The sequence below is a fragment of the Macaca mulatta genome, chromosome 19, assembly GCF_049350105.2.
Source record: "Macaca mulatta isolate MMU2019108-1 chromosome 19, T2T-MMU8v2.0, whole genome shotgun sequence".
Lineage (NCBI taxonomy): Eukaryota > Metazoa > Chordata > Mammalia > Primates > Cercopithecidae > Macaca > Macaca mulatta.
The window spans coordinates 15,060,734-15,081,283 of record NC_133424.1 but is presented as its reverse complement, the minus strand read 5'-3'; the positions used below and the strand labels follow the sequence as shown (position 1 = coordinate 15,081,283).

Genomic DNA, 20,550 nt, shown 5'->3' with positions numbered 1-20,550 from the left:
TGGAGATGTGGGATTAGGAGGGTCCCTGGGGGGAACAAAAGTGGAGGAGGGAAATCGGGGTGTCAAAGGAGGTGACGATGTTGCCCTGGAGGTGCAACGAGGCCTTTGAGGCAAAGCGGCTAGGCCTGGGGGGCGTCGGGTGTGGGGTGATGAATCGGCACCGGGGGGAGGGCCGGGGTCACTGAGGTCCTTGTGGGGAACCTCACCCTGAAGAAAGGCTGTTTCTTCACATCTTCTGCATCCCTCTCGCTAGATCCCAGCCTCCGCTCTGGGTTCCTCCGCAGCAGCTTGGAGGAAGGAGCACTGTGTCAGGATCTGTCCCCTTCTGGGCCCCAGTGCCCCTCCCCAGGCCTGCCCCACGTCGGGGGTCCTCACCCTTCTCATGATGCCGATGGCTTCGGCGGACAGGAAGCGGGGGTAGCGGACCTCATCGTTGACGATGCTATCGAAGACCTCCTCCTCGTCATCCCCTGGGAATGGGGACTGGGGAGAGGGAGGCCCGGGGTGAATGCGGCCTCTCCTCTGGCTGCTCCAAACCCAGCCCGGCCTGCTGCAGCTCTTGGGTGCTGGCTAACTCGGGCAGGGAAATGTCCCATTTTATAGAGGTGGAAACTGAGGCCAGGGAGCCAGAGCAGCCCTCAATCACACAGCACTTGGTGGAGGCAGACTTGGATCCCACCCTAGGGCACACGCAGTTTCCAGTGAGATCCGAGACACACAGGGGTGGGGTCTCACCTCGCCAACCAGCATCTCGTAGAGCAGCACACCCAGCCCCCACCAGTCCACAGCCCGCGTGTATGAAGTGTCCGTCAGCACCTCAGGGGCCAGGAACTCCGGGGTCCCACAAAATGTGCTGGTCCGGTCCCCATAGCCCATCCCTGGGGACAGCAAGGCCATGTGAGGTTATGGGGGCCAGAGGAGTCATTCAGCCCAATGTGGGGTTGTCCACACAGCCAGCCCTGTCCCAGGGTCAGGGTGGGGGGTACCCCAAGTAGGGTTAGGGACCCCATTCCTTCCCGCTCCTTTGTCTAATCCCGAGGCCAGTCCCTCACCCTCCTTGCAGAGGCCAAAGTCTGTGATCTTGACGTAGCCCTCGGTGTCCAGAAGCAAATTGTCCAACTTCAGGTCCCTGTTGGGGGTTGGGGGATGGAAAGAGGGATGAGCGGGGGTCTGGGCCCTGTCCCCACAACGGGCAGTGTGCACATGCATGCGCGCACACACACACACCTGTAGACAATCTTGTGTTCATGAAGAAACTGTAGGCCCAGCACCACGCAGGCGGAATAAAAGCTGCAGAGAGAGAGGCTGCTGAGGGGTGGGGCCACCCTGCAAGCAGGGAGGGTCACATAAGCCTGGTTCCCACAACCTCAAAAGCCCCCCCAGTCTCCCCAAAGCTCTGGGAGGCTGGGGGAAGCAAGGCCTGAGGGTGGAGGGGTGAGAAGCAGGCTGCCGGCCTCTCGAGGGGACTGAAATGTCAGACGCTGTGGAGGGAGGCGGGGCCCGGGCCGGGGGGCCAGGCTCACACGGCACGAGGCTCAGAGAACACGTCGCTGTGGATGTGAAGCATCAGGTCCCCACCGGCCGAGTACTCCATCACGAAGCACACGTGCTCCGGTGTCTGGAAACAGCCAAAGAGGTTCACCAGGAAGGGATGTCCCGCATTGGTCACTGCCGCCAAGATCCGCTTCTCACACATCAGGCTGGGGAGGGGTGGGGGACAGAAGTCAGAGACCATGGCCGCCGCTTACCCCCGACTCCCAGACGGCAAGCAAAGCCCATACAGAGGGAAGCAGAACTGAGAAATGTCATCTCAGCACCTGGATACAGCCATGCCTGAAGGCAGCACACTCCTGGACTTTTCTGATGCAGACCAATACATTTCTTTACTTGTTTCTGAGTTGGGTTCCTGATTATCAAAAGAATGCTGGGAAGACCAAGGACAATCTCAGTGCCTGTACCGAATGTTTAGAGGGGTTAGGCACTGTGTAGACAGCACCTGACAACCGTGTGTGTGGAAGGCAGCAGCACTCCGCTTCTCCACATCAAGAGGGGTTCTTTTTTTTTTTTTTTTTTTGAGACAGAGTCAAGCTGGAGTGCAGTGGCGCGATCTTGGCTCACTGCAACCTCTGCCTCCTGGGTTCAAGTGATTCTCCTGCCTCAGCCTCCCAAATAGGTGGGACTACAGAGGCCCACTACCACACCCGGCTGATTTTTGTATTTTTAGTACAGACGGGGTTTCACCATGTTGGCCATACTGGTCTCGATGTCCTGACCTCGGGTGATCCATGCACCTCGGCCTCCCAAAGTGCTGGGATTACAGGCGTAAGCCACAGTGCCTGGCAAAGAGGCTGAGGTTCTGAAGGGAGAAGTGACCTCCCCAGGATCTCCAAGCCCATGCTGCAGATGTGAGATTTGAACCCAGGATCCTGTCCCCAAAGCAGAGGCAGTATGTTTGCACCACGAAGGGCACAGGCTTCAGAACCTGAGTCTCTAGCTTTGAATCCTGGACCTGCTGCTTACTGGCTGTGTGACCTTGGGTAAATTGCTCAACCTCTCTGTGCCATCAGTATTTACCTTATAGGGCAACATGGAGGAACAAACGAATAACTTTTATAAGAGCTATTATTATCTTGGTATTAGGCTAGTAGGTATTAGTGACTTATTTGTTCTGAGACAGGGTCTCACTGTGTTGCCCAGGCTGGAGTGCAGCGGTGTGATCTCAGCTCACTGCAACCTTGACCTACTAGGCTCAGGTGATCCTCCTATCTCAGCCTCATGAGTAGCTGGGGCTACAAGCACGTACCACCACACTCAGCTAATTATTTTGTATGTTTTGTAAAGATGGGGGTGTCGCCATGTTGCCCAGCCTGGTCTTGAAATTCTGAGCCCAAGTGATCCACCTGCCTCAGCCTCCCAGAGTGCTGGGGTTACAGGAGAGAGCCACCGTGCCTGGCATTAGTGACCACTATGAGTCACTCTCCCTGCAGCTCCAAGGAGAGAACTGCTCTGTCATTTCCCAAAAGAGAAGACAGAGGTCCCCAGAGGACCACGGCAGGTCCCCACCTCTCCACCTCGTCTCGGGCCACAATGTCCCCTTTCTTCAGAGCCTTGATGGCGAACAGCTCCCCACTGGGCCGGAATTCGGAGAGCAGCACCTGGAACCACAGTGGGCAGGGGTGGCTTTAGTGGCCAGCCAGGGACCTGGGGGGGGGTCTCCCAATCCGCTGCCCTCCACCTCACCTTCCCAAAGTGACCCCGGCCCAGCACCGCCAGGAACTTGAAATCCTCAAGGGTCAGAGGCGACTTCCTCAGAGGGCTGTGGAGAGAGGCCACTGGTGAGGACAAGGACAGCAGGCAGGGGTGGGTGGTGGGCAGGGGGCCGGGGAGTGGTGTCACCTGCACAGGGCGGGGCCTGGGGTCTCCTGGGTCTCCGAAGGCAGCTTGGGAGTGATGGAGGATTCCTGGATCGGGGAGCTCTGTGGCGGAGAAGAGGCCAGAGTAAGGGGAGTCAGAGAGGCCCTCATAACCACAACAGCCTCTGAGGCCCTGCAAGATCTGCCCCCCACCTCTCTGTCCTCACCTCTCCTCCCATGCGGCCCCTCACTCACTCTCCTCCAGCCACACGCCTGCACCACCACGCCTGGCTAATTTTTGTACTTTTAGTAGAGATGGGGTTTCACCATGTTGGCCAGGCTGGTCTGGAACTCTTGACCTCAGGTGATCCACCCACCACGGCCTCCCAAAGTGCTGGGATTACAGACGTGAGCCACCACGCCCAGCCCGAATTTTCTTTTTTTTTTTTTTTTAGAGACAGAGTCTTGCTCTGTCGCCCAGGATGGAGTGCAGTGGCACAGTCATAGCTTAGTGCAGCCTTCAACTCTACCTTCACCTCCTGAAGGTAGGGGGTGGGACTAAAGGCTTGCACCACCACACCCAGCTAATTTTTTTTTTTGAGACTGAGTTTCATTCTTGTTACCCAGGCTGGAGTACAATGGCACGATCTCCGTTCATGGCAACCTCCGCCTCCTGGGTTCAAGTGATTCTCCTACCTCAGTCTCCCAAAGAGCTGAGATTACAGGCATGCACCACCAAGCCAGGCTAATTTTTTATATTTTTAGTAGAGATGGGGTTTCTCCATGTTGGTCAGGGTGGTCTCGAACTCCCGACCTCAGGTGATCTACCCGCCTCAGCCTCCAAAGTGCTGGGATTACAGAATTGTTCAGCTTCCCGAGTAGCTGGGACTACAAGTCCCATCATGCCTGGCTCGACAATGTCCATTTTTAATTTTTTAATTTTTTTAAAAATTTTTTAATTTTTTTTTTTTTGAGACAGTCTCGCTTTGTCGCCCAGGCTGGAGTGCAGTGGCGCAATCTCGGCTCACTGCAAGCTCCGCCGCCCGGGTTCACGCCATTCTCCTGCCTCAGCCTCCCGAGTAGCTGGGACTATAGGTGCCTGCCACCTCACCCGGCTAGTGTTTTTTTGTATTTCTTAGTAGAGACGGGGTTTCACCGTGTTAGCCAGGATGGTCTCGATCTCCCGACCTCGTGATCTGCCCGTCTCGGCCTCCCAAAGTGCTGGGATTACAGGCTTGAGCCACCGCGCCCGGCCAGCTTTCACCTTTTTTTTTTTTCTTTAAAGAGATGCAGTGGCTGGACGCAGTGGCTCACACCTATAATCCCAGCACTTTGGGAGGCTGAGGTGGGCAGATCACCTGAGGTCAGGAGTTCAAGACTAGCCTGGTCAACAAGGTGAAACCCCGTCTCTATTAAAAAGACAAAAATTAGCCAGGTGTGGTGGCGCACACTTGTAGTCCCAGCTACTCGCGTGGCTGAGGCAGGAGAATTCCTTGAACCCAGGAGGTGGAGGCTGCAGTAAGCCCAGATCACACTACTGCACTCCAGCCTGGGCAACAGAGTGAGACTCCATCTCAAAAAAAAAAAAATGGAGTTTCACCATGTTGTTGAGGCTGGACTCCAACTCCTGGACTCAAGTCATCCTCCTGCCTCAGCCTCCCAAGTAGCTGGGACCACAGGTGAAGTGATTTTTACATTTTTGAATCGTTGGGGGAAAAAAAAAAAGAGGAAGAATATTTCATTGCCCATGAAAGTTCAACGATGTTCAAACTTCCGTGTGAACTACCAATAAGGTTTTACCGGAATAGAGACACGCTTATGGTGTACAAATCGTCTGTGGCTGCTTTCAAACTACAAAGCAGACAGGGACTGTCTAGCCCACAAAGCCAAAAATATTGACTCTCTGGCCCTTTCCGGAAAATGCATGCTGACCTCTGACCTAGATAAAGACGAGGAACGTTTCCATTACCCGGCAGGTCCCCTTGTGGCTCCCAGCTTGCGGTAACCTCTGCCTAGAGCACAGCACTCTCTCGATCACTCTGTCATCGACATGAGTTTTAAATATGCTCGTTTTGCAAAGCGGTGCACTGAGGCACAGAGAGGTGAAGCGCAGAGCCAAGAGGTGGCAGGGCAGGGATGGGAACCCAGGCGGCCCAGCCCCCGAGCTCACAGTTTTATTTATTTATTTTTATTTTTTGAGACGGAGTCTCGCTCTGTCACCCAGGTTGGAGCGCAGTTGGCATAATCTTGGCTCACTGCAACCTCCGCCTCTCAGGTTCAACTGCCCCAGTTTCCCGGGTAGTTGGGATTACAGGTGCCCACAACCGCACCCGGCTAATTCTTGTATTTTTAGTAGAGACGGGGTTTCATTGTGTTGGCCAGGCTGGTCTTGAACTCCTGGCCTCAGCCTCCCAAAGTGCTGGGATTACAGGTGTGAGCCACTGCGCCCGGCCTGTTTTATTTTTTGAGATAAGATTTCCCTATGTAGCCCAGGCTGCCATGCAGGGGCAGGATCATGGCTCACCGTGGCTCACTGTGTTGCCCAGGCCGGTCTCAAACTCCTGGGCTCCAGCAATCCTCCCATGTCAGCCTCCCAGAAGTGCTGAGATTATAGGCATGAGCCGTTTGTTAACCAGGATGGAGATCTGGGCACAGGTTTTAACCAGCATAGAGATCTGGGCCCTGGTTCTGCCACAGACATGCTGCGGGGCTCCAAGGAAGTTCCTAGTGGTCTCTGAGCCTGGAACAGGACCCCTGACGCTGCCCAGGCCAGGCCTAGCGGGGGAGAGGGAGGGACCCTCACCAGGCTCGATGGGCGGGAAGGAGGATCCCGCGAGCTCTTCTGAGGTGAGCCGTCCGAGTCGGTGCCGAGGTTCAGCTTCTCCACCGATATGTCACTGCCGCAGACGAGAGGAGGGTGTGTCTGGGGCCCAGGACTCTCGCAGGCTTCAAGGGGCGGCCGGGACCCCGGGGCCCTCCTTCCTTACCCTGTGGTCCGGGCCTCGGATCCTGGAGAAGCCCCAGGGCTGAAGGTGCCTGTGCCCGTGGCATTGGGGATGAGCCTCCGGAGCAGCCGCACCCACGTGGCGACGTCGATGTTCATCTGCCTAGCGCGCTGGAACGCCTTCCCTGGGGGGACGGCGGCAGGCATCACCCTCCATGACACTCCCAGGACCCCGGCCTCTCCCCCAGGAGGCCTGGAGCACCCTCTCACCTTGCTGCTTGGAGAAAATTTTCTTCTGCCGTCGGAGCCGAGGAATCCTCTCAATGACAGGGTTGCGGAAGGTGACCTGGGGGAAGGGACCAAACGGTGAGGACCCCTGCCCACCTGCAGGCAGACAGCTTGGTAAGGAAGCCCCTAGGAGCACGGGTGTGCACGCCCCAGTGGGGTTCTGGTCAGGTGGCATCAGATTCAACCCGAGTACCAGGTGACAATGAAGAGGCCATCAGTGCCACCCACGGCTCCCCTCCTGAAGGGACGTCCTGGAAAAGCAAGAAGCAGACAACCGGGTCCCCTTCTAGAGGTGGGGAGAGCATCTGATCCAACAAGACTGACAGACAGCGACCACAAACGGACGCCACACCATCCCACACCCCGATTCCCCACATGTGCTCCCAGACCCCAGACCTGCAGTAGCAGCAACACCTGGGAACTTGCTAGAAACGCAGGTTTCCAGGCCCCCCCTTTGACCTACTGAGCCAGAAACACGGAGTGGAGGAAGCGCGCTCTGTGTGTGTGTGTGTGTGTGTGTGTGTGTGTGTGTGTGTGTGAGACAGAGAGAGAGATACATCTATACAGATAGATAGATAGATAGATAGATAGATAGATAGATAGATAATTTTTTTTTAGACAGGGTCTTGCTCCATTGCCCAGGCTGGAGTATAGTAGTGCAATCTCGGCTCACTGCAGCCTCCACCTCCCGGGCTCAAGCGATCCTCCCACCTCAGCCTCCTGAGTAGCTGGGACTACAGGCGCGCACCCCCATGCCTGGCAAATAGTTGTATTTTTTGTAGAGACAGAGTTTCACCATCTTGGTCAGGCTGGTCCTAAACTCCCGGGCTCAAGTGATCTGCCCACTGTGGCCTCCCAAAGTGCTGGGATTACAGGCGTGAGCCACTGCGCCCGGCCTTAAAGCACTCAATGTTTCAACAAGTCCCCAGGCAACGCTGGTGCCCACCCATCTACGGAAGTCACCCGTCAAGTTTAATTCTCCCAACTCCAACACAATTTCTAGAAGATGCCGAAGTCACAGAACTGCAGTGTCTGGTACGGTTTCACATGTGGCGATTTAAATTTAAATTAGTGAAAATGTCAGTGAAATTAAAACTTTGAGCCGGGCGTGGTGGCTCACGCCTGTAATCCCAGCACTTTGGGAGGCTGAGGTGGGTGGATCATGAGGTCAGGAGATCGAGACCATCCTGGCTAACACGGTGAAACCCCATCTCTACTAAAAATACAAAAAAATTAGCCGGGCGTGGTGGCGGGCGCCTGTAGTCCCAGCTACACGGGAGGCTGAGGCAGGAGAATGGCGTGAACCCGGGAGGCGGAGCTTGCAGTGAGCCGAGATCGCGCCACTCACTGCAGCCTGGGCGACAGAGCGAGACTCCGTCTCAAAAAAAAAAAAAAAAAAAAACAAAAAAAAACAAACTTTGGTTCCCTGGTCGCACGGGTTGCATTTCAGATAGAGAACATTTCCATCTACAACAGAACTCAGCCACTGTGGGTACATCAACAACAGAGCTGCAGAAAGTTCCCTTTTTTTTTTTTTTTTTTTTTTTGAGATTCTGTTGCCCAGGCTGGAGTGCAGTGGCGCAATCTGGGCTCACCACAACCTCCACCTCCCAGACACTAGAGATTCTCCTGCCTCAGTCTCCCGAGTAGCTGGGGTTACAGGCACCCACCACCATGCCCAGCTTTTTTCTTTTTTTTTTTTTTTTTGAGACAGAGCCTCACTCTGTTGCTCAGGTTGGAGTGCAGTGGTGCGATCTTGGCTCACTGCAACCTCCACCTCCCCGATTCAAGCGATTCTCCTGCCTCAGCCTCCCAAGTAACTGGCATTACAGGCATGTGCTACCACGCCCAGCTAATTTTTGTATTTTTAGTAGAGACTGGGTTTCTCCATGTTGGCCAGGTTGGTCTTGAACTCCTGACCTCAGGTGATCTGCCTGCCTGACCCTCCCAAAGTGCTGGGATGACAGGCGTGAGCCACCACACCCAGCCTAATTTTTGTATTTTTGGTAAAGACGGGGTTTCACCATATTGGCCAGGCTGGTCTCAAACTCCTGACCTCAAATGATCCATCAGCCTCAGCCTCCCAAAGTGCTGGGATTACAGGCGTGAGCCACCGTGCCTGGACCAGCCCCTTTCTTTCAGTGGTGCTTGATGATCAGACCAGGGGAGAACCTCTGCTTGGGGATATGGATATAGAGAGATGGATAAATAGACACAGAAAGAGACACATATAGATGCAGGTAGATAGAGAGGGGCATGGATGGAAGGGTAGTTACAGATAGAGTAAGAGAGAGAGGCTGATAGAAGCAGGGATACATACAGATAGAAGGATGGATGGATGGATGGATAGATAGATACAGCTATCGAGAGAAAAATAGAGAGAGGAACAGATAGATATAGACGGGGATAGATAGAGCCAGAGAGAGGAATGGGTAGATACAAATAGAGATAGAGGAATATACAGAGATGGATGGATAGAGGGATAAGCATAGATAAGATAAATGGATGGACGGATAAGATGATAGATAATATAGATGGATAGATAGGTAATATGGATAGATAATATAGACAGATGGGTAAATGGAAAGATAGATTAGTTGATAGATAATATAGATGGATGGATAGATCTAGCTACAGAGAGAAAAATTAGAGGCACAGATAGAGAGGGATAGATAAAGATAGAGGAATGGGTAGATGTATATAGAGAGAAATATATAGAGATAGATGGATGGATGATGCATATATAAGATTGATGGATAAGATGACTGACAGATAATAGAGACGGATGCATGGAAAAATAGATTGGTTGATAGATAATATATATAGAGATAGATAAATGGATAGATGGATTAGATAAATAGGTAATATAGATGGATACATAGATAAGACAGATAATATAAGTATATCTATCAATGGATAAAGGATGCATTGATAAGATGGCTGGGCCGGGCGCAGTGGCTCACGCCTGTAATCCCAGCACTTTGGGAGGCTGAGGCGGGCAGATCATGAGGTTAGGAGATCGAGACCATCCTGGCTAACATGGTGAAACGCTGTCTCCACTAAAAATACAAAAAATTAGCTGGGCATGGTAGCGGGCGCCTGTAGTCCCACCTACTTGGGAGGCTGAGGCAGGAGAATGGCGTGAACCCGGGAGGCAGAGTTTGCAGTGAGCCAAGATCGCACCACTGCACTCCAGCCTGGGCGACAGAGCGAGACTCCGTCTCAAAAAAAAAAAAAAAAAAGATGGATGGATGAATGCATAGACAGACAGACAGAGTGGATGGATGGACAGGTAGGTGGGTAAATAATAGATAATATGTGTTTATACATATATAAGTAATCTATTATGTATATATGTAAAATGGGGTACACATATAGGTCAGCGGAAGATTAAGAGTTTTTTAGGATAATTTGGCTAAATGAGGGGTCAGGTCACTTTCCTTCTCTGTGCCCTAGTTTCCTCCTCTGTCAAATTTGAGTAATAACAGTCCCTCTTTTGCTAGTTGGTTGTGAGAATTAAAAAGTTCACGTCGCCAAAGCACTCGCTACAGAGTCTGGCTTATGCTAGGCGAACTCAGCTAGAAATGTCATTCGGACCAGGGGTTCCCAGCCATGGAGCACTAAACAATGTCTGGAGACCTCTGGGCTGCCAAACCTTAGGGGGAGCCGGTGCTACTGCCATCCTGTAAGCAGTGGGCAGAGGTGCTGCTAAACATTCTCCAGTGCACAGGACAGCCCCACCACAGAGGATGATGTGGCCCCAGATGTCAACAATGCCAAGGGGAGGCCACCCCAATTCAGACCTTCACCCTCACACGGCTGTGGAAGGAATCGCTTTCTCTTGACTGTGGCTGGTAACAATCACCACGATATGTTGCCAGGTTTTGTATCACTTTTCCGGCTGGATGAAATTTTATAATTTATTTCCTTTTTTCTTTAAACATTTCTAAATTTGGAAATCAGCTTCTTCTTCTTCTTCTTTTTTTTTTTTTTAAATATCTTGCCTCAGAACAAAACCAATCCCAGCTAAGGTTATATCACTGATGTGGCTAATTAGAAGTTCTTTTCTTCTTCTTCTTCTTTTTTTTTTTTTTTTTTTTTTGAGACAAAGTCTCACTCTTGTTGCTCAGGCTGGGGTGCAATGGCATGATCTCAGCTCACTGCAACCTCTGTCTCCTGGGTTCAAGCAATTCTCCTGCCTCAGCCTCCCGAGTAGCTGGGATTACAGGTGCCCACTACCATGCCCAGCTAATTTTTGTATTTGTAATAGAGATGGGGTTTCACCATGTTGACCAGGCTAGCCTGGAACTCCTGGCCTCAAGTGATCCACCTGCCTTGGCCTCCCAAAGTGCTGGGATTACAGGTGTGAGCCACCGCACCCGGCCAAGGTGTGCTTTTCTATCAAGGTTCAGAGACAGATCTAAAATGTATCTTCCCCTTCTAGAATACACTGATCTAAAACATACCTGCCACTTCTAAAAGAGCCTGATCTAAAACTATCTTTCCGTACTAAGAGAAACCAGATCTAAAACATATCTTATGCTTCTAAAAGAGCCTGATCTAAAATGTACCTTCCCCTTCTAGAACAGACAGATCTTTTATTTTATTTTATTTTTTTGAGATGGAGTCTCACTCTGTTGCCCAGGCTGGAGTGCAGTGGTGGGATTTCAGCTCACTGCAGCCTCTGCCTCCTGGGTTCAAGCGATTCTCCTGTCTCAGCCTCCCGAGTAGCCGGGACTAAAGGCATGCGCCACCACACCCAGCTAATTTTGTATTTTTAGTTGAGACATGGTTTCACCATGTTGGCCAGGCTGGTCTCCCTGACCTCAGGTGATCCACCTGCCTCAGCCTTCCAAAGCGCTGGGATTACAGGCATGAGCCACTACGCCCAGCCTAAAACAGGCAGATCTAAAGCCTATCTTCCCTTTCTAGAAGAGCCTGATCAAAAACATACCTTTCCCTCTACAAGATATCTATTTAAAATGTATCTTCCCCTTCTAGAAGAGGTAGATCTAAAACATATCTCCCCCTTTTAGAAAAGCCTGACCTAAAACATGCCTTCCCCTTCCAGAAATGGCAAATCTAAAACGTATCTTCCCTTTCTAGAAGAGTATGATCTAAAGCCTATCTTCCCTTTCTAGAAAAGCCTGATCTAAAACATCTTTCCCTTCTAGAAAAAAGCAGATCTAAAACATCTCTTCCCCTTCTAGAAGAGGCTGACCTAAAACATATCTTCTCCTTCTAGAAAAGGCAGAGTTAACACATATCCTCTGTTTCTAGAAGAGCTGGATCTAAAATGTGTTTTCCTCTTCTAGAAGAGCCTGACCTAAATCGTATCTTCCCCTTCTGGAAGAGCCAGACCTAAAACAGATTTTCCCCTTCTAGGAAACTGGGAATGGGGGAGTGAGGGAGAAGCAGCATTTTCTCAGGATCAGGGGTGGGCTGTACCTCGGCCACCAGGCAGCCCTGGGGTTCCATGTCCAGCTGCACCTCATGCCTCTCATTGTCCAAGAAATCCTCCAACTTCAGGAATTTGAGGGCACACAGGCCCCGCTGGTCCCGCCAGAACACAGCCAACTCCAGTTCCCGTGCCTGCAGGGAGAGGAAGAGGGCCATCACTCAGGGTGCCAGAGGCATGGAACGCCGCCTCCTCCTCCGGGCCCTGTTGTCCTCCAACGCAGCTCACCCTCTCCAGCTCCAGAGTGAAGCTCTGGTCCCAGGCACTGGGGCCACATGGCTTCCAAGACGTCTGCCCCACCACTGTGTTGTCCAGCTTAAGCACAGTGCTGACTTCACCTGAAATGGGGGAGAGGGCCCAGTCAGAAAATGCTGGCAGCGGCCAGGCAAGGTGGCTCATGCCTGTAATCCCGGCACTTTAGGAAGTCGAGGCAGGCAGATCAGTTGAGGCCAGGAGTTCAAGACCAGCCTGGCCATCATGGCAAAACCCCATCTCTACTGAAAATACAAAAAATTAGCTGGGCGTGGTGGCGCACGCCCGTAATGCCAGCTACTCAGGAGGCTGAGGCAGGATAATCACTTGAACCCAGGAGGCAGAGGTTGTAGTGAGCCGAGATCATGCTACTGCACTCCAGCCTGGGTGACAGAGCGAGACGAAAGAGAGAGAAAGAGAGAAAGAAAACAGAAAGGAAAAATGGCCTTGCACAGTGGCTTGTGCCTGTAATCTCAACACTTTGGGAGGCTGAGGCAGGTGGATCACCTGAGGTCAGAAGTTTGAGATCAGCCTGACCAACATGGTGAAACCCCGTGTCTGCTAAAAATACAAAATTACCCAGGTGTGGTGGCGCATGCCTGTAATCCCAGTTACTCGGGAGGCTGAGGCAGGAGAATCACTTGAATCCAGGAGGCGGAGGTTGCAGTGAGCCGAGATCACGCCACTGCACTCCAACCTGGGCGACAAGAGTAAAGTTCTACCTCAAAAAAAAAAAAAAAGAAAGAAAGGAAAAAAGAAAGAAAATGCTGGCAGAAAGGGGCAGGTCTATTATCTTTTTCTTTCTTCTTTTTTTTTTTTTTTTTGGTAGAGATGAGTCTTGTTATGTTGACTAGGCTGGTCTCAAACTCTTGGCCTCAAGTGATATTCTCCTGCCTCAGCCTCCCAAGTATCTGGGATTACAGGCATGAGCCACCAGGCCTGGCTGTCTGCTATCTTTTTAAAATAAATCCTCCTCTCCATTACTTTTCTCCAACTGTGAAGTTTTGCATTTGACATTGAAGCCTTTTTTTTTTTTTTTTTTTTTGAGACGGAGTCTCGCTCTGTAGCCCAGGCTAGAGTGCAGTGGCATGATCTCGGCTCACTGCAAGCTCCGCCTCCCGCGTTCACGCCATTCTCCTGCCTCAGTCTCCTGAGTAGCTGGGACTACAGGCGCCCACCACCTCGCCCGGCTAATTTTTTGTATTTTTAGTAGAGACGGGGTTTCACTGTGGTTTCGATCTCCTGACCTTGTGATCCGCCCGCCTCGGCCTCCCAAAGTGCTGGGATTACAGGCGTGAGCCACTGCGCCCGGCCGACATTGAAGCCTTTAATCCAGTTGATTTTTTTTTTACCATGGTGTGAGGTGAGGCAGGGATCCAAATTCAGTTTTATTCTACATGGAAGTCCCAGCAACATACTCCTAAGAATTTATTTATTCATTTATTTTTTGAGCCAGAGTCTCTCTCTGTCACCCAGGCAGGAGTGCAGTGGCACAATCTCGGCTCACTGCAACTTCCACCTCCTGGGTTCAAGCAATTCTCGTGCCTCAGCCTCTAAAGTAGCTCAGACTACGGGCACACACTACCATGCCCAGCTAATTTTTGTGTTTTTAGTAGAGATGGGGTTTTGCCATGTTGGCCAGGCTGGTCTTGAACTCCCAAACTCAAGTGATCACTGGCCTTGGCCTCCCACAGTGCTGGGATTACAGGCGTGAGCCACCGTGCCCAGGCCTTCCTAAGAATTTACCCTAGCAAAATGCATGCATGTATACATCAGTAGATACATTTATAGAAAGTATATATAACAGTCCAAAATAGAGGCATCCCACAGTCCATTAACAGGAGAATTAATATTTTAAAACTGCGATACACTCTTAGTAGCTGAAGTACAAAATTGCTGATATTTAACTATTTTTTTTTTTTTTGGTTTCAGAAAAAGGCAATTCGATATGGCTCAGTCTAACATAATGGATTATTAAGCAGGAATAAATATGAATTAACTATAGCTTCTCACAACAAAATGGATGAGTCTCCCAAAACAATGCTTTTTTTGTTTGTTTGTTTGGTTTTGTTTTTTTGCATTTTTTTATAGGATGGGGTTTCATCATGTTGCCCAGGCTGGGCTCAAATTCCTTGGCTCAAGCAATCCCTCCACCTTGGCCTCCCAAAGTGCTGGGATTACAAGCTTGAGCCACTATGCCTAGCCCCGAAACAATGTTGAATGAAAAAAGCCATGTGATAGAATACAGTCTGTATGAGCCTATCAATATAAAGTTCTAATACCAGGCAAAATTAAAGTTTTTGGAGATGCAAACATGGAATTGTACAACTATGAATTATAGCAAGGAAATGATAAAAGTCGGGACAGTAGTCACCTCTATGGCAGAGGAAGGAGCTGGAATTGGGAAGGAGACAGGAGGGGGCTTCTGGAGAGCTGGAAATATTCTATTTCTTTTCCTTTTTTTTTTTTTTTTTTTTTTTGAGAGGGAGTCTCGCGCTGTCGCCCAGGCTGGAGTGCAGTGGCCGGATCTCGGCTCATTGCAAGCTCCGCCTCCCGGGTTTGCGCCATTCTCCTGCCTCCGCCTCCGAAGTCGCTGGGACTACAGGCGCCCGCCACCTCGCCCGGCTATTTTTTTGTATTTTTTAGTAGAGACGGGGTTTCACTGTGTTAGCCAAGATGGTCTCGATCTCCTGACCTCGTGATCCGCCCGTCTCGGCCTCCCAAAGTGCTGGGATTACAGGCTTGAGCCACTGCGCCCGGCCTTTTTTTTTTTTTTTTTTTTTTTACGATGGGGTCTCGCTCAGTTGCCCAGGCTGGAATGCAGTGGTGCAATCACAGCTCACTGTAGCCTTGACCTCCTGCATTCAAGTGATCCTCCCACTTCAGCCTCCCAAGTAGCTGGGACCGCAGGCATAAGCCACCATGCCCACGTCTGGTTAATTTTTGGTTGGTCTGTCTTCGCTTTTTTTCCCTTTAGTTTTCTTTTTTTCTGTGACACAGACTCAGGAGGGCCTGATGACATGTGCCCCATTTTTTTTATTATTTGTAAAGACAAGGTCTTGCTGTGTTGCCCAGGCTGGTCTTGAACTCCTGGGTTCAAGTGATCCTCCTGCAAATCCCAAAGTGCTGCGATTCCAAGCAGGAGCTGTGGCCCCTGGCTGCCATATTCTATTTGCTAACGCAGGTGGTGGTAACATGGGTGTCTGCTCTCCCGTTACTCTTCTCTACACTCCCTTTTTTTTTTTTTTTTTGGTACACATGTATTAATTTTCTTTCTTTGTCCTTTCTTTAGCTGCGAGATTAGGAATCAAATTTTCTTTTAAAAAAATTATGGCCGGCCGGTCGCGGTGGCTCACACCTATAATCCCAGCACTTTAGGAGGCTGAGGCGTGCGGATTACGAGGTCAGGAGATCGAGACCATCCTGGCTAACACGGTGAAACCCCGTCTCTACTAAAAATACCAAAAAAAATTAGCCGGGCGAGGTGGCGGGCGCCTGTAGTCATAGCTACTCGGGAGGCTGAGGCAGAAGAATGGCGAGAACCCGGGGGGTGGAGCTTGCAGTGAGCCGAGATCGCGTCACTGCACTCCAGCCTGGGCGACTGAGCAAGACTCCATCTCAAAAAAAAAATTATGGCTAACATGGCGAAACCCCATCTCCACTAAAAATACAAAAATTAGAAAATTAGCCGGGCATGGTGGCACATGCCTGTAATCCCAGCTACTTGGGTGGCTGAGGCAAGAGAATCACTCAAACTGAGGAGGCAGAGGTTGCAGTGAGCCGAGACCGTGCCACTGCACTCCAGTCTGGGCAGCAGAGTGAGACTCCGTCTCAAGAAAAAACAAAATTATGGTAAAATACATATAACATAAAATTTACCATCATAATAATTTTTAAGTGTCCAGTTCAGTGGCATAAAGTACATTCACGTTGCTGTGCAACCATTACCACCATCCATCTCCAGAACTTTCAGCTTACAAAACCCAAACTCTGTCCACATTAAAAAATAAACTCCCCATTCCCCTCCCTCTACTGCCCGGCATCCATCATTCTACTTTCTGTCTCTATGAATCTGACTACTCTAGGAACCTCATATAACTGGAATCATACAATATTTGTCTTTTGGGGACTGGCTTATTTCACTTAGACTAATGTCCTCAAGGTTCATCCATGTTTCAGGATGAGACAGGATTTCCTTTTTTTTTTTTTTTTTTTTTGAGACAGAGTCTCACTCTGTCACCCAGGTTGGAGTGCAGTGGCATGATCTTGGCTCACTGTAACCTCCGCCTCCTGGGCTCAAGCGATTTTCCTCCCTAGTAGCTGGGATTACAGGCGTGCGCCACCATGCCTGGCTAATTTTTGTATTTTTAATAGAGACGGGGTTTCACCATGTTGCCCAGGCTGGTCTCGCACTCCTGAGCTCAAGTGATCCACCTGCCTCGCCTCCCAAAGTGCTGGAATTACAGGCAGGAGCCACTGCGCCTGGCAGGATTTCTTTCCTTTTTAAATCGGAGTAATGTTCCATTGTACGGCCGGCCCCCGTTTTGTTTATCCATTCATCTACTGGTGGACACCGGGTTGCTTCCATTTTTGGCTTTCATAGTGCTGCTGTGAACACAGGTATACAAATATCTCCTAGACCCTTTTTTTAAAGAATATTTTTCTATCACTATTTTTAAAACTGACAAAAATTATATATTTATCATGTACAACATGTTGTTTTGAAATATGTATACATTATGGAACGTCCGAGGCCCTGTTTTTAATTCTTTTGGGGATATGCCCAGAAGTAGCTTTGGATCATATGGTTATTCTTGGTTGTTGTTTTTTTTCTTTTTTTTTTGAGACAGAGTCTCATTCTGTCACCCAGGCTGGAGTACAGTGGCATGATCTCTGCTCACTCCAACCTCTGCCTCCTGGATTCAAGTAACTCTCCTGCCTCAGCCTCCAGAGTAGCTGGGACTACAGGCGCACACCACCACCATGCCCGGTTAACTTTTTATTTTTAGTAGAAATGAGGTTTCACCATGATGGCCAGGTTGGTCTTGAACTCCTGACCTCAGGTGATCCACCCACCTTGACCTCCCACAGTGCTGGGATTACAGGCGTGAGCCATTGTGCCTGGCCTGCTTACTCTGTTTTTAATGGTTTCAGGAACTGCCAATATTTCTCTCTCTCTCTCTCTTTCTTTCAGACAGTCTTGCTCTGTCACCCAGGCTGAAGTGCAGTGGCTCGATCTCGGCTCACTGCAACTTCTGCCTCCTGGGTTCAAACGATTCTCCTGCCTCAGCCTTCTGAGTAGCTGGGATTACAGACACAAACCACCATGCCCAGCTAATTTTTGTATTTTTAGTAGAGAAGGGGTTTTGCCAGGATGGCCAGGCTGGTCTCGAACTCCTGACCTCATGTAATCTGCCCCCACTCAGCCTCCCAAAGTGCTGGGATGACAGGTGTGAGCCACCACGCCCGGCCATGCCAATATATTTTCCATAGGGCTGCACCATTTTACATTCCCACCAACAGTGCACAAAGGTTCTGATTTCTCTCCACATCCTAACACAGCTGTTATTTTCTGTTTGTTTTGTTGGGTTTGTAAAATAGTCATCCTAATGAGTATGATATATTGGTTTCTTGTTTGGTTTTTCCTTTTTTAAATTTTATTTATTTATTTATTTATTTATTATTATTTTTTGAGATGGAGTCTTGCTCTGTCGCACAGGCTGGAGTATGGTGGCGTGATCTCGGCTCACTGCAACCTCCGCCTCCTGGGTTCAAGCAATTCTCTGCCTCAGCCTCCCGAGTAGCTGGGATTACAGGCACCCACCACCATGCCTGGTTAATTTTTTTGTATTTTTAGTAGAGACGGGGTTTCACCACGCTGGCCAGGCTGGCCTTGAACTCCTGACCTCATGATCCACCCGCCTCGGCCTCCCCGAGTGCTGGGATTACAAGCGTGAGCCACCACGCCCAGCCTTTTTTTTTTTTTTAATCTAAATAACCTTGATTTTTTTTTTTTTTAATTTAGAGACAGGGTCTCTCTGTCATCTAGGCTGGAGTGAAATGGCTCAATGACAGCTCACTGCAGCCTGGAGCTCCTGGGCTCAAGTGATCCTCCCACCTCTAGAATACCTAGGACTACAGGTGTGGGCCACCACATCTGGCTAATTTTTACATTTTATTTTTTGTAGACACAGGGTCTTGCTATGTTGCCCAGGCTGGTCTCAAACTCCTGGCCTCAAGTGATCCTCCTGTCTCAGCCTCCCAAAGTGCTGGGATTACAGGCGTGAGCTGCTGCACCTGGCCTGTTTTGTTTGTTTTTGTTGTTTTTGTTTTCTTTTGAGACAGAGTCTGACTGTGTCACCCAGGCTGGAGGACAATGGCGCGATCATGGCTCACTGCAACATCCACATCCCGGGTTCAAGTAATTCTCCTGCCTTAGCCTCACAAGTAGCTGGGATTATAGGTGTGCACCACCATGCCCAGCTAAGTTGTATTTTTTTTTTTTTTTTTTGAGACGGAGTCTTGCTCTGTCGCCCAGGCTGGAGTGCAGTGGCCGGATCTCAGCTCACTGCAAGCTCCGCCTCCCGGGTTTACGCCATTCTCCTGCCTCAGCCTCCCGAGTAGCTGGGACTACAGATGCCCGCCACCTCACGTGGCTAGTTTTTTGTATTTTTTTAGTAGAGACGGGGTTTCACCGTGTTAGCCAGGATGGTCTCGATCTCCTGACCTCGTGATCCGCCCGTCTCGGCCTCCCAAAGTGCTGGGATTACAGGCTTGAGCCACCGCGCCCGGCCAAGTTGTATTTTTAAGTAGAGACTGCATTGCACTATGTTGGCCAGGCTGGTCTCAAATTCCTGACCACAAGTGATCCGCCTGCCTTGGCTTCCCAAAGTGCTGGGATTACATGCGTGAGCCACCACACCCGACCCTCGGCCTATTTTTTAAAGGTTTACAAATATGGGGCATTCCGGGTCCCCCATGCCACCCCATTTCTCAGGGCCCACGATGCCACTCACTGGTGTTCTCAGCGTCTGCTTTGAGGCTGCTCCGGCCACTGAGGCTTCCGCTGCGGCTGTAAAGGCCCCGGGCTGGGCGGCTCAGGAATGGGGGACGGCTGTCTGGGGTCCCAGGTCCACCCCCTGAGGGCGTAGGGTTCCAGGGGATGGTCTCTGGGAGGTCTCTGCAGCCCACCACGCGTACCTCCAGGGTCCCTGCAGGAGGGGAAAGCTCAGCAGGGGGGCCATTTCTGGGGCAGGCTGAGTGGAGGGGACCACAGTGGGGAGGGGACACATCGAGATGCAGCCATGGTACAAGTGGGAGCCAGTGAGGGACAACCAGGGTGGAGCACAGAGCCTGAGGCCGGGATGTCCGTGCTGGAATAGGAGAACATGAGACAAGCAGTCCTTCCAGGACGGGCTCCGATGCGGAAGTTTAGGGGCAGAAGGGAGGTTCAGGGTGCAGGCCGGGGCTCAGGCAAGCAGGAACAGGGTAGGACTAGGGGTTCTAGGGGAGGACTCGGTGGACGACCTGGGGCCTGAGATGGGCTAGGGGTCTACGGTGGGGCTGGTCTGGAGGGGTAGATGGCTGAGGGGTCTGTGGAAGGTGGGGCTGGCTGGTCTGCAGCAGGGGGATAGGAGGCTCAGGGCTGAGCGTTGTGAGGCTGAGGTGGAGCTGGGGGACAGGGGCTGGGGGAAAAATACTGGGCCAGGTGAAGAGAGATGGAGAAACTGAGAGGTGGGGAGGGGGCAAGAGCTCAGAATCAGAGGGCAAAGTAGGGTGAGAAGTCCAGGGTGCAACGGGCTGTCTACTGGAGAGGGGAGAAGACAATGGGATGGGAGTCCAGGGTTGGGGAGGGTGGAGATCCAAGTCGGGGGTCACAGGAATGGGGAAATCAGAGCAGTCAGAGGCCCAGGGCTGCAGGAGTGGGGCAGGTCTCAGGCCCACCTGTGAGCGGCGCGGGCTTGCACAGGGTGCTGTAGTGCGTGGCGGGAAAGGGCCCGGCCAGGCGGGCGCTAAAGGCGGCGGACGAGGCTGCAGCGAGCTCTTCTCGCAGCAGCCGCCCCTTGGGGTGGTCGGCGGGCAGCTCCCCCAGCCTCCGCTCCAGAGCCTCCCGCAGCAGCCCCAGCTTCTGGTTGGATTCTGTCAATTTCTCCTGGGCCTGCGGTGGGAAGTGTGGGGCTGGGGACGGGACCAGGCTTGCCCCTCCCCAAGTGCAGCCCTATGGCCCGTCCTCAGACTGACTGAGTCTCGCACTG

At 51.3% G+C, this 20,550-nt stretch overlaps 1 protein-coding gene across 31 annotated transcripts in view; it reads right to left on the bottom strand.

The window, feature by feature from the left end:
• PKN1 (protein kinase N1) overlaps positions 1-20,550 on the bottom strand; it is a 40,725-nt gene that overhangs the window by 801 nt on the left and 19,374 nt on the right. For 22 of the 31 annotated variants that reach the window (XM_077977946.1, XM_077977950.1, XM_077977945.1 and 19 more), the window contains 16 exons: positions 20,240-20,453; positions 19,312-19,506; positions 12,272-12,381; positions 12,034-12,177; positions 6,568-6,643; positions 6,341-6,482; positions 6,157-6,250; positions 3,397-3,476; positions 3,241-3,316; positions 3,064-3,155; positions 1,524-1,700; positions 1,228-1,290; positions 1,053-1,129; positions 736-878; positions 376-483; positions 207-287 (listed from right to left, as the gene is read on the bottom strand). In XM_077977946.1, the coding sequence (XP_077834072.1) occupies positions 207-287; positions 376-483; positions 736-878; positions 1,053-1,129; positions 1,228-1,290; positions 1,524-1,700; positions 3,064-3,155; positions 3,241-3,316; positions 3,397-3,476; positions 6,157-6,250; positions 6,341-6,482; positions 6,568-6,643; positions 12,034-12,177; positions 12,272-12,381; positions 19,312-19,506; positions 20,240-20,453 (1,872 nt within the window). Of the gene's footprint in view, positions 1-117; positions 288-375; positions 484-735; positions 879-1,052; positions 1,130-1,227; positions 1,291-1,523; positions 1,701-3,063; positions 3,156-3,240; positions 3,317-3,396; positions 3,520-6,112; positions 6,251-6,340; positions 6,483-6,567; positions 6,644-12,033; positions 12,178-12,271; positions 12,382-19,311; positions 19,507-20,239; positions 20,454-20,550 lie in introns of all 31 variants that reach the window. The other 9 variants (XM_077977940.1, XM_077977932.1, XM_077977928.1 and 6 more) reach the window with 5 other exon arrangements.